This window comes from Amblyraja radiata, chromosome 32 (genome assembly GCF_010909765.2).
Source record: "Amblyraja radiata isolate CabotCenter1 chromosome 32, sAmbRad1.1.pri, whole genome shotgun sequence".
Taxonomy (NCBI): Eukaryota; Metazoa; Chordata; class Chondrichthyes; order Rajiformes; family Rajidae; genus Amblyraja; species Amblyraja radiata.
The window spans coordinates 17,562,910-17,573,969 of record NC_045987.1 but is presented as its reverse complement, the minus strand read 5'-3'; the positions used below and the strand labels follow the sequence as shown (position 1 = coordinate 17,573,969).

The 11,060-nt window shown below is 46.2% G+C and overlaps 1 protein-coding gene across 1 annotated transcript; it reads right to left on the bottom strand.

Moving 5' to 3' along the window:
- Positions 1 to 1,895: 1,895 nt before the first annotated feature.
- On the bottom strand, positions 1,896 to 7,447 carry LOC116990704 (V-type proton ATPase subunit G 1-like). The gene is made up of 3 exons (XM_033048632.1): positions 7,323 to 7,447; positions 5,071 to 5,171; positions 1,896 to 3,090 (listed from the first exon to the last, which is right to left on the bottom strand). The coding sequence occupies exons 1-3, from the start codon at positions 7,402 to 7,404 to the stop codon at positions 2,917 to 2,919; spliced, it is 357 nt and encodes a 118-aa protein (XP_032904523.1). The 5' UTR covers positions 7,405 to 7,447; the 3' UTR covers positions 1,896 to 2,916.
- Between the last annotated feature and the right edge of the window lie 3,613 nt (positions 7,448 to 11,060).

Below are 11,060 nucleotides of genomic sequence, written 5' to 3'. Positions count from 1 at the left end.
GGAGCTTCAAAGGTCTGAGGGGTAAATTTTCACATGATCAGTAGCATTTTTTGTCTGGAATGAGCTGCCGGAGGAAATGGTGGCGGATGGAACAGTAACAATGTGTAAGAGGCATCTGGAGAAATGAGCAGAGCGTTGAGGAATGTGGAATTCATGCAGGCAAAAGTAGGATCAGTAAAGATCGGCATGATGACACAAGAAACTGCAGGTGCTGGAATCTTGCATAGAACATGAAGTGCTGGAGTAACTCAACGGGTCAGGCAGCATCGCTGGAGGATGTAGATATTTCACAGTAGTGTTTGTCCGTGATGTAGGATGTGATCCTGAGGTAGGATTAATAATTTCAAGGAAGTATGAAGAACCACTGTGTGCAGACAAAAGCAGGGAAGGTAATGGGCTGCTCCAGTACTCACCAACACAAGGCAGGCAGCAGGCTGAGTCATGGCAACCTTTAGCAACTGTGAAGGAGAGATTTCACTCAATCTTCATAAGTACTTTCAAGTGAAATAGTCTGCCTGAATTTGATCCCAACACTAGACATAGAAGCAATTATCGAGACACTGCAAAAAGGCTCTGAATTCTTCATCTCCTCCACTGACAAGTTTTCACAGCCACCTTTGTGAAAATGTCTATCTGGTTTCATTAGTCACACTAAGTTGGCATGGAGGTACATTTAGTACAGCAAAGTGGCACAGCTGGTAGAGTTGCTGCCTTACAGTGCCAGAGACCCTGACCTCGAGTGCCTTCTATGTGGAGTTGGCACGTTCTCCCTGCGACCATGTAGGTTTCCTCCGTGTGTTCCAGTCTCTTCCCATGTTCCAGACATGCAGATTTGTCGATTAAAACGTTGGAATTTGTAAATGGTCCCCAGTATGTAGGGAGTGGATGCAAAAGTGGGATAATGTAGAACTAGTGTGAATCGGTGATCAATGGTCAGCGTGGACTCGGTGAACTGAGTTTCCATGCTGTATCTTTCAATAAATCAAGTCGGATGCAAACTTTTGACTATCACAAGAAAGTTTTATTAAACACCCTGTTTTTGATTCTATGTGTAGGGATGACAAATAACTTGCATTTACATACCATCCCGATATTGGGACACTTCAAGAACGGTGCGTTATAGCTAAAGGTTGAGGTGCAAGGGCAGAGGCAGCAATGTGCCCCATTGATTAGAATCGCTGCCAATGCTCTCCCCACATTCACATCTGCACACAGTGACGGGTCGGTGGGATATCATTGGATCTCTTACCTGTTCCTCTGGTTTGAGATTCAGAACAATACAGCACAGGAACAGATTGCTAGACCAACAAAGTCGGTTCAGCTTGTTGAATGCTTTACCAAAGGCCATGCGCACAATATCCACTGCCCTACTCTCATCAATCATCTTCACCTAAAAATACTCAATTAAGTTTGTAAGACGTTTTATACTAACTGATCCGTATCATCCTGCAGCTTAAGGCTAGTCTCCTTGCTCACCACTAATGTTCATGCCATCTATAAACTTACTAATCATACTGTCTACATTCATATCCAAACCATTAATGCATAAAGTTTCCCGACCCTAATCCAAAGTACATCATTGGTCACATGCTTCCAATTACAAAACCACGCCACACACCTCTCATCATCGTCGATTTTGGATCCAATTTGCCTGCTTGGCCTGGACCTATGGGCTCTCACCCCATGCAGGAAGCTGTCCTGATACTGATTGAATTCAGGTAATTAAAAGCAAGGCAACGCAGTTGATGCACCACATTAAGGCAACAAGGCAAGAGAACCAGACCGCCCTGAAAATGCATGATCATGTCCTGCTGTTTCTCACCAGACGCAGCCAGCAGCTTGTGAGTAAAATCCCATGAAACGCATGTGTAACAAAAAAAAACATGTACATGATGTGAAGGCAGCAACAGATTTATTACCAGATTAAGACAGAAGTATTATGGTGAACAGTAATGTTAACAAAAACAAAGATTTTTAATTGCCAGCAGTTTCAAGTAAAAGAATAGACTACTCTGTCGCACACTAGGATGGTACTACACAACACTAATTCAAACACCAAGCTGGAATCTCATTACAATAATCAGCTGTTACACAGCTTAGATTCTGAAAATAATCACTTAATTATCCAAGTTTCCTTTTTATATATTAGACTTTAATGGCACTCGGACATCTGTTCCAACAGGTGCATTTATACCAACCATGCAGAGTCTGAACTGTTTATAATTGCTCAAGGCCATTTTGTTACAATGGGATCCGAATCTAAGATGGATCCAATTGCCAATGTCCCATATTTCTATTTAGAACATTAATAAAGCATTTTCATCCCAAAATATTTTAAGTGGACAGAGTTCAGTGCATTCTTTGCCTCCCTCAATTATTCGCAGTTTGATAAAGATATCTTGGATCACTACATCAGTTTATATTGTCAGACTGACCACGTTTGTGCAACAACAACAAAAAATCAGTAATCACACAAGCTCCAATGATCTGAATGCAAGTATCTACTTGTGTCAAGCACAATTTTATATTTTAATTATGTCTACTGTTAAAATGCACCCTTAATTCAAAATATAATCTAAGCAATTGTTTTATTCGAGTGTGATTAATATTGCGCGCATTTATATCACTTAATATCTGAATTCCTCACTTTTAAAATGGAAAATCATTGTTGAAACACCTTCAGTTTTGCCTGGGAAAATCTAGTGGAAATCAGGAACATGTAAAAGTTTCAACATCAGAGGAAACTTCACAAGAGAAACTCAAACTGCCCTTTTTTTTTAAATTCATCTGATTTTTATTTTATTTGAAAGTAGAAATGTTGCACAAATAAGAGTTTGCATAAGCATAGTAATATCACAAAATATTGCTATCCCAGTGGTTCTTTGGTATTGTTCAATGCAAAACTACAATCCAGTTCTAACCATTAATGCGAAAGTTGACATGAATTTCTGGTTTGATGTCACAGATCAAGTTGAGGAGGTTATTCAAAACCATTTCCTTGTGCTGCTCATAGCTTGCCCCAATTATTTTGATTTTCTCAAGAGTGTCTTTGTCAACTTCAGTGGCCGAATTACCATGTGAACCAAGTGCCTGAAAAGGAATGTAAAATTGTCAACGGTGTGTTCAATTCTACACACGAATTATGCCTTTTGCACAACACCCACAGAAGCCTTTGTCCAGCATTTTAAACATTCATGTAGCGATACTGTTCATTAAATATTAAACCAGTAACCAAGCACTGGTCCGAATTCCATGCATACATTAAGACAAAAGAATCTCAAATGCACACTGGGTCATCGCTAGTTCCCTGCAAACATTCCTTCTATTTGCAACTTTTAAGAACTCAGGAATTGGCCTTACGGGCATGGCTTCACAGAGCATTACATTTTAACTCTTGCATATCCAGCTACAGCTCCATCATCAAAATTAATTTGTCACATTTTATTTCTGAACACAAATTCAGAACCATACTTTCCTGCCAAAAATCAGTGATGCCAATAGCCACCACACTCCCCACGGAAATGGTGAGCAGAGGGAGGCTGCTCGATTTACACGATATAAACTTAAAATGATGTCCATTTCTTTTCAAGCCATCATCATCTGACCACAAGAATCAATTACTGCCAATCTCCGACATTGACATTTCTTGCAAGCGAGTCAGCGTTCAGAGTTGAGCTATGGATTTCTAAGAAGGAGCCCTCATCATAATAATTTCAGCATTTATGTTACCTTGCCTTGCCCTCTCGCAATCCAGGCACGTTCTCTCCCTTGAGTAGGAAGGAACTGTAGATGCTGGTTGACACCAAAGACGGATACAAAATGCTGGAGTCAATCAGCGGGTCAGGCAGCATTTTCGGAATGGGTGACTTTTTGGGTCGAGACCTTTCTTCAGACGTCTCTTCCCTCGATTTCTTTATACAGACTCCTCTATTTCTTCAGTGCCTTAATTTCACATTTACTTCTCCATTTTAATTTACACTTCCTCTTCATGAGTTACACTTTTCTCCAATTTAATCTTTCAACCGTCGGCCACATCAATTTGATTATCATAACCTCACACTGAGCATAAAATATTCTCTGACAAAGAGAACCTACCAAGTCTAATCTATGCAGAGTGCCATAGATATTTAAAAAAGGTGAAAACTCCATGATTATTTGAAAGCTGCTGAATCAAGGATACTGCAGCTATTAGATGCACAAAATGACATAATGTTGAGATACTGGATCTACTAAAAACTGATGGAAATGTTAGCTGCACATAAAATGGACAAACCACGGATAGGGTGCATCGTCAGTGACAAGAGATGTAAAGGAAGGAAATTACAGGGAGGGGCTCCTTCCATTCGGACTGTAATTATCAATGGAATCATTCATCTAATCAGTTTTCCCAGCTCCATTGGCCTGTCTGCGCCATCCAGTCATCACCCGTACACTAGTTCTATCATTCACACTAAGGACAATTTACAGAAGCCAATTATCCTACAAACCTGCATGTCTTTGGAATGCGGGAGGAAACCAGAGCATCAGGAGAAAACCCACCCGGTCACAAGGAGAACGTACAAACTCCATACAGACAGCACTTATAGTAAGGATCAAACCCGAGTCTCTTGTGCTGTAACACAGTAACTTTACCACTGCGCCACCCTTCAGATTAGTTCTTCTGATTATCAATCACATTAGGGACAACGTCGGCACATTTTCAATTTTAAATCGACCTAAATTAACGCAGAACATCCACAAAAGGTAGGCACAAGGAAATCCAGACTAAAAGATAAAGTGCCGAGTTACTCCAGCACTTTGAATCAATTTTCCACAAAAAGTCACTGTTAAAAACAATCATTAACTGAAGATCAATGATCTGCTACTCTAGAGAGATCAGCAGCACTTAACAAGAAAGTTCCTGATTTCATAAAATCATCACTTCTAACGGGATTCCTGCAAACAGACCACGCACGGGTGCACATAAAATGCACAATCAGGAGCAACTCAATCCTCTAAGTATGTGTTTAAGACTGGAAGCCAAGCCTTTAAAGCATTCTCTGAGGTTTACTGTGCACTTTTACCACGTACAGCATCTTCCTTATTTTTGAACTCCTTCTCCCGCTGGAGGCGGTACTGCTCGATCTCAGCCTGGGCCTCCTCCTTCGCTTGCTTCAACCGACGATGCTTTCCTGCAAAGGAGAAAAGTCAGAGACATTCAGCAAAGCACATTTACAATATAAAGTCTGCATGTTTGCTATCAAACATCTATTTTAATCGAACCCGATGCCAGGTTTGCTTCCTCACAGTGTTTATCATTCTTGAAAGTGAACTCAGCAATATCGTTATTCATTAGATTAATAGGAAATGTAATGGCTCACTGAACTAAGAGGCACCCCCTCTCCCCACCCACCATTGTAAAATAAATGCACAGCACACAATATGGTTACAGAAATGGCTTCATTATAGGAAGCAGAGGGTGGTGGTGGAAGGTTGTTTTACGGACTGGAGACCTGTGCGTCAGGGATTGATGCTGGGCCTATTACTATTTGTCATTTATATCAATGATTTGGATGAGAATGTACATGTACAAGGCATGATTGGTAAGTACAAGGCATAAGTTTGCAAATGACACTGAAATAGGTGGTCTCGTACACAGTGAAGATGGTTATCAACAATTACAACAGGACATTTTAGTTTAAGACATTAGTCAGCTGGGCAAATGGGCCGAGGAGTGGCTAATAGGGTTAAATTCAGATAGGTGCGTAGGAAGGAACTGCAGATGCTGGTTTAAACCAAAGATAGACACAAAATGCTGGAGTAACTCAGCGAGACAGGCAGCATCTCTGGAGAGAAGGAATTATGTTTGTTTTGTTTAGAGTCAAGACCTTTTTTTCAGACGGTCTCTTCCCTTTATTTCTTCATACAGATCTCTCTATTTCTTCAGTGCCTTCATTTCACATTCACTTCTCCAATCTAATGGATCTGAAGAAGCGTCACGACCTGAAACATCACCCATTCCTTATCTCCAGACATGTGCTTTAACTGTAGGACCAGCTAACACAAATAAAATGAAAGTTAAGTAACTTCCCAAAATATTCTGCAATTTTTATAATGGATATCCATAGATCCGCAGACCAGTTTCAAAGGCGTAAATTCAAGAGCCATTGCACAATAACTTTAACCCTTTTACACAAAGCGCCCACATTGTTGTAAGCAATGCAGAAAAAGCAGAAATCAGATTTCAAATTCTGGAACAAAGTAAAACAGGAAATATTGAGCATACTCAGCAAGTCAACCCACATCCAGCAATTTCTGCTTTTGGTTTGGGGGGAAGGGAGGGGGGAAAAGGAGGAGAGAAGGGGAGAGGGAGGGGAGGGGAGGTGGAGAGTGGGGGGGGGGGGGGGGGGGGGGGAGGGAGGGGGGCGGAGAGTGGAGAATGGATGGGGGAGAGAGGAGTGGGGGAGGGTGGAGGAGGGAGGAGGGAGGGAGGGAGGGAGGGAGGGGGTGGAGGGAGGGAGGACGTGGGCGAGGGTGGAGAATGGAGGGGATGGAGAGTGAGGGAGGAGGGAGGGAGAAGGGGGGGAGGGGAGGGAGGAGTGGGGGAGGGTGGAGAATGGAGGGGGTGGAGATTGAGGGAGGGGGGGAGGGTGGAGAGTGAGGGAGGGGGTGGAGAGTGAGGGAGGTGAGGGGGAGGGTGGAGAATGGAGGGGGTGGAGAATGGAGAGGGAGGGAGGGAGGGGGAGAGGAGTGGGGGAGGGTGGAGAATGGAGGGGGTGGAGAGTGAGGGAGGGGGAGGGTGGTGAGGGGGAGGGGGGTGAGGGGGAGGGTGGAGAATGGAGGGGGTGGAGAGTGAGGGAGGGAGGGGGAGAGGAGTGGGGGAGGGTGGAGAGTGAGGGGGTGGAGACTGGAGGGGGTGGAGAGCGGGGGAGGGGGAGGGTGGAGAGTGAGGGGGTGGAGAGTGAGGGAGGGGGTGGGGGGGGTGGAGACTGGAGGGGTGGAGAGCGGGGGAGGGGGAGGGTGGAGAGTGAGGGAGGGGGTGAGGGGGGGGGGTGGAGAATGGAGAGGGAGGGAGGGAGGGGGAGAGGAGTGGGGGAGGGTGGAGAATGGAGGGGGTGGAGAGTGAGGGAGGGAGGGGGAGAGGAGTGGGGGAGGTTGGAGAGTGAGGGGGTGGAGAGTGAGGGAGGGGGTGAGGGGGGGGGGTGGAGAATGGAGGGGGTGGAGAGCGAGGGAGGGAGGGGGGGGGGGTGAGGGGGAGGGGAAATATGGGGGAGTCGGGAGGGTTGTCGCGGAGAGGACAGGCGGTGGGGATGGAGAGGCGGCTCCCCCGGATCCGCACTCACGTTTGCGGGCCTCGGTCACCCGCTCGGCCGCGCGTTTCTCCGCCTGCAGCAGCTGCTGGATCCCCTGCGACTGGCTCGCCATCGCCCTCCGTCCGCGCCTGCGCACCCCACTCGATTCCGCCCGCGCCTGCGCACCCCGCCGCCAGCACCGCCCTCTGCAGGCCGAACGCTGACGGTGCAGGGAGGACGGGACAGTGGGGAGCAGGGAGTGGGGATGGGACAGGGGGGATGGGGCAGTGGGGATTGGGCAGGGGGGATGGGGCAGGGGGGAGCAGAGAGGGATGGGACAGGGGGACGGGGCAGGGGGGATGGGGCAGGGGGGAGCAGAGAGTGGGGATGGGACAGGGGGGATGGGGCAGGGGGGGATGGGACGGGGGGGGTGGGACGGGGGGATGGGGCAGGGGGGGATGGGGCAGGGGGGGATGGGGCAGGGGGGGATGGGACGGGGGGGTGGGACGGGGAGATGGGGCAGGGGGGGATGGGGCAGGGGGGGATGGGGCAGGGGGGATGGGACGGGGAGATAGGGCATGTGAGGACGGGGCAGGTGAGCAGCTGGGGATGGGGAGGATTGAGCAAGTGAGGTTAGGCTATGGGGAAGGAGGGGTGGGAGTGGATCAGAGATTGTGTGTTGAGGGTAGAGAGGCAGATAGTGGGGAATGACATTACATAATTGCTCTGCACTTTACGGGCGACAGTTTCGTAGCTGGTAGTGCTGTTACATCACAGCTCCAGAGACCCTGGGTTCGATCCCGACCTCCAATGCTATCTGTGTGGAGTTTGCTCATTCTCTCTGTGACTGCATGGGTTTCCTCCCACATCCCAAAGATGTGTGCGTTTATAGCTTACTTAGTTTCTGTACATTTCCCGTGATGTGTAGGGAGTGGATGAGAAAGCGGGATAACATGGAAATAGAGTGAATGGATGATCGATGGTGGACATGGATTCAGTTAAGTGCACAGATGGAGCTGAGCATCAAGCACTTTGACAATGTAACCACTAATGAGAGATACCACCCCCTTCGCTATGTTTGACAGATTGCCATGCCAAACACAAAGAGTCCAATCTCACCTCTGAGCATACAACCCTCAGCTCACTCAGCAACAAACCCAACATTATTGTTCTACTCTGGCAGACTGACCTCTACCATGCTGAGGCCAGGCGTCAGCTCTCGGATACCTCCTCACACCTACCCCTCTCCTCCACAGCATCCAACCTTGTAGTTCCCCGAATCCACACTGCCCTTTCCTATCTCCTTCCCAAAGTCCACAAACAGGACTGGTAGATCCGTCGTCTCTGCCTGCTCTTGCCGCACAGAACTCCTTTCTTAATAACTTGATTCCATCATATTCCCGCTTGTCCGGGATACCTCACAAGCAACGGTAGAGTTGCCGCCTTACAGCGAACGCAGCGCCAGGCCCGGGTTTGATCCTGACTACGGGTGCTGTCTGAACGGAGATTGTACGTTCTCCCCGTGACCTGCGTGGGTTTTCTCTGAGATCTTTGGTTTCCTCCCACAATCCAAAGACGTCCAGGTATGTAGGTTAATTGGCTTGGTAAATGTAAATGTAAAAAAAAATTGTCCCTAGTGGGTATAGGATAGTATTAATGAGCGGGGATCACTGTATCTCTAAACTAAACTATGGGCCTCAATTACCCTACAAACAGCAAACAATGGCCTTGTTTCCTTTATCATCGTTACTTTTTTGCATATCTTTTATTCATTGTTCTTTATCTCCCATCGTGTATATCTCTCGTTTCCCTTATCCCTAATCAGTCTGAAGAAGGGTCTCGACCCGAAACGTCACCCATTCCTTCTCTCCAGAGATGCTTCCTGTCTTGCTGAGTTACTCCAGCTTTTTGTGTCTATCCTCAATTGCCTGATCTTTACCATAGACATTCAGCCTCTTTACACCTCCAATCCCCACCAGGAAGGTCTCATGGCCCTCCATCAGTTTCCCTCTACTAACACTCGCCACCGCCTGGCAAAAGTTGTCCTCACCCTTGACAACCTCTTCTGACTCCTCTCATTTTCTTCAGGCCAGGGGCAAACTATTTCGCCAAACACTTGCACACAGTCTGTCAGGATTTACTGGAACTCCCGGTTGCTAAATATTTTAACTCCTTATCCCATTCCCATTTTAACCTTTCCATTGCCAATCTGTGTGACATTCCTCCAGGCTAGATGCAAACTGGAAGAACAGCACATCATATTCTGTTTGAGAGACTGACAACCCAACGGTATGAACATTGAATTTTCCAACTTGCTGACTAACCTGCCCAAACATCCTCTTTTATCCCTCGCCCCCTTTTCAATACCCCCCTCCCCATTTATCTGTGCCCCACCTAGACTGGCATCCAATTCTCCCCTCCCCCCATTCCTTCCTCTGGCTTTGCAATTCGCACTTATATCATTATATCATTGCTATATTTAAGAGGGAGTTAGATGTGGCCCTTGTGGCTAAAGGGTCAGGGGGTATGGAGAGAAGGCAGGTACGGGATACTGAGTTGGATGATCAGCCATGAACATATTGAATGGCGGTGCAGGCTCGAAGGTGTATCTATTATCTCACTTCTTCTTTTCATCTTTGGCCTTTATCAAACCATAGAGCTACAGTGCCCTCCATAATGTTCGGGACAAAGATCCATCATTAATTTATTTGCCTCTGTACTCCACAATTTGAGATTTGTAATAGAAAAAAAATCTCATGTGGTTAAAGTGCACGTTGTCAGATTTTAATAAAGGCCACTTTTATACATTTTGGTTTCACCATGTAGAAATTAAGGCAGTGTTTATACATAGTCCCCCCACTTCAGGGCACCATAATGTGTGGGACACAGCAATGTCATGTAAATGAAAGTAGTCATGTTTAGTATTTTGTTACATATCCTTTGCATGCAATGACCACATGAAGTCTGCGATTCAAGGACATCACCAGTTGCTGGGTGGCTTCTTTGGTGATGCTCTGCCAGGCCTGTATTGCAGCCATATTTAGCTTATGCTTGTTTTGGGGGCTAGTACCCTTCAGTTTTCTCTTCAGCATATAAAAGGCATACTCAATTGGGTTCAGATCGGGTGATTGGCTTGGCCACTCAAGAATTGACAATTTTTTAGCTTGAAAAACTCATTTGTTGCTTTAGCAGTATGTTTGGGATTATTGTCTTGCTGTAGAATGAATCGCCGGCCAATGGGTTTTGAGGCATTGAGCAGATAGGATGTGTCTACACACTTCAGAATTCATTATGCTACTACCATCATGCTACTATCTTCATTGTATCATCAATGATGATAAGTGAGCCAGTACCTTCAGTACCTGAGCCCAGGCCATAACCCACCACTGTGTTTCACAGATGAGGTGATATGCTTTGCAACTTGGGCAGTTCCTTCTCTCCTCCATACTTTGCTCTTGCCATCACTCTGATATGCTAATCTTCATCTCATCTGTCCACAAGACCTTTTTTCAGAACTGTGGTTGATCTTTTAAGTACTTCTTGGCAAACTGTAACCCGACCATCCTATTTTTGTGGCTAGCCAGTGGTTTACATTGTGCAGTGTAGCCTCTGTATTTCTATTCATGAAGTCTTTTGCGGACAATGGTCACTGACAAATCCACACCTGATTACTGAAGAGTGTTTCTGATCTGTCAGACGGGTGTTAGAGGATTTTTCTTAATTATATAGAGAATTCTTCTGTCATCAGCTATGGAGGTCTTCCTTGGCATGGTAGTCCCTTTGCGATTA

Excerpts from the sequence above, each read along its gene's own strand:
- LOC116990704 (XM_033048632.1), bottom strand. The coding sequence starts at position 7,404 with ATGGCGAGCCAGTCGCAGGGGATCCAGCAGCTGCTGCAGGCGGAGAAA. Across the intron at positions 5,172-7,322 it reads GGTGACCGAGGCCCGCAAAC|GAAAGCATCGTCGGTTGAAG; the intron begins GTGAGTGCGGAT and ends TCTCCTTTGCAG. Across the intron at positions 3,091-5,070 it reads TCAAAAATAAGGAAGATGCT|GCACTTGGTTCACATGGTAA; the intron begins GTACGTGGTAAA and ends ATTCCTTTTCAG.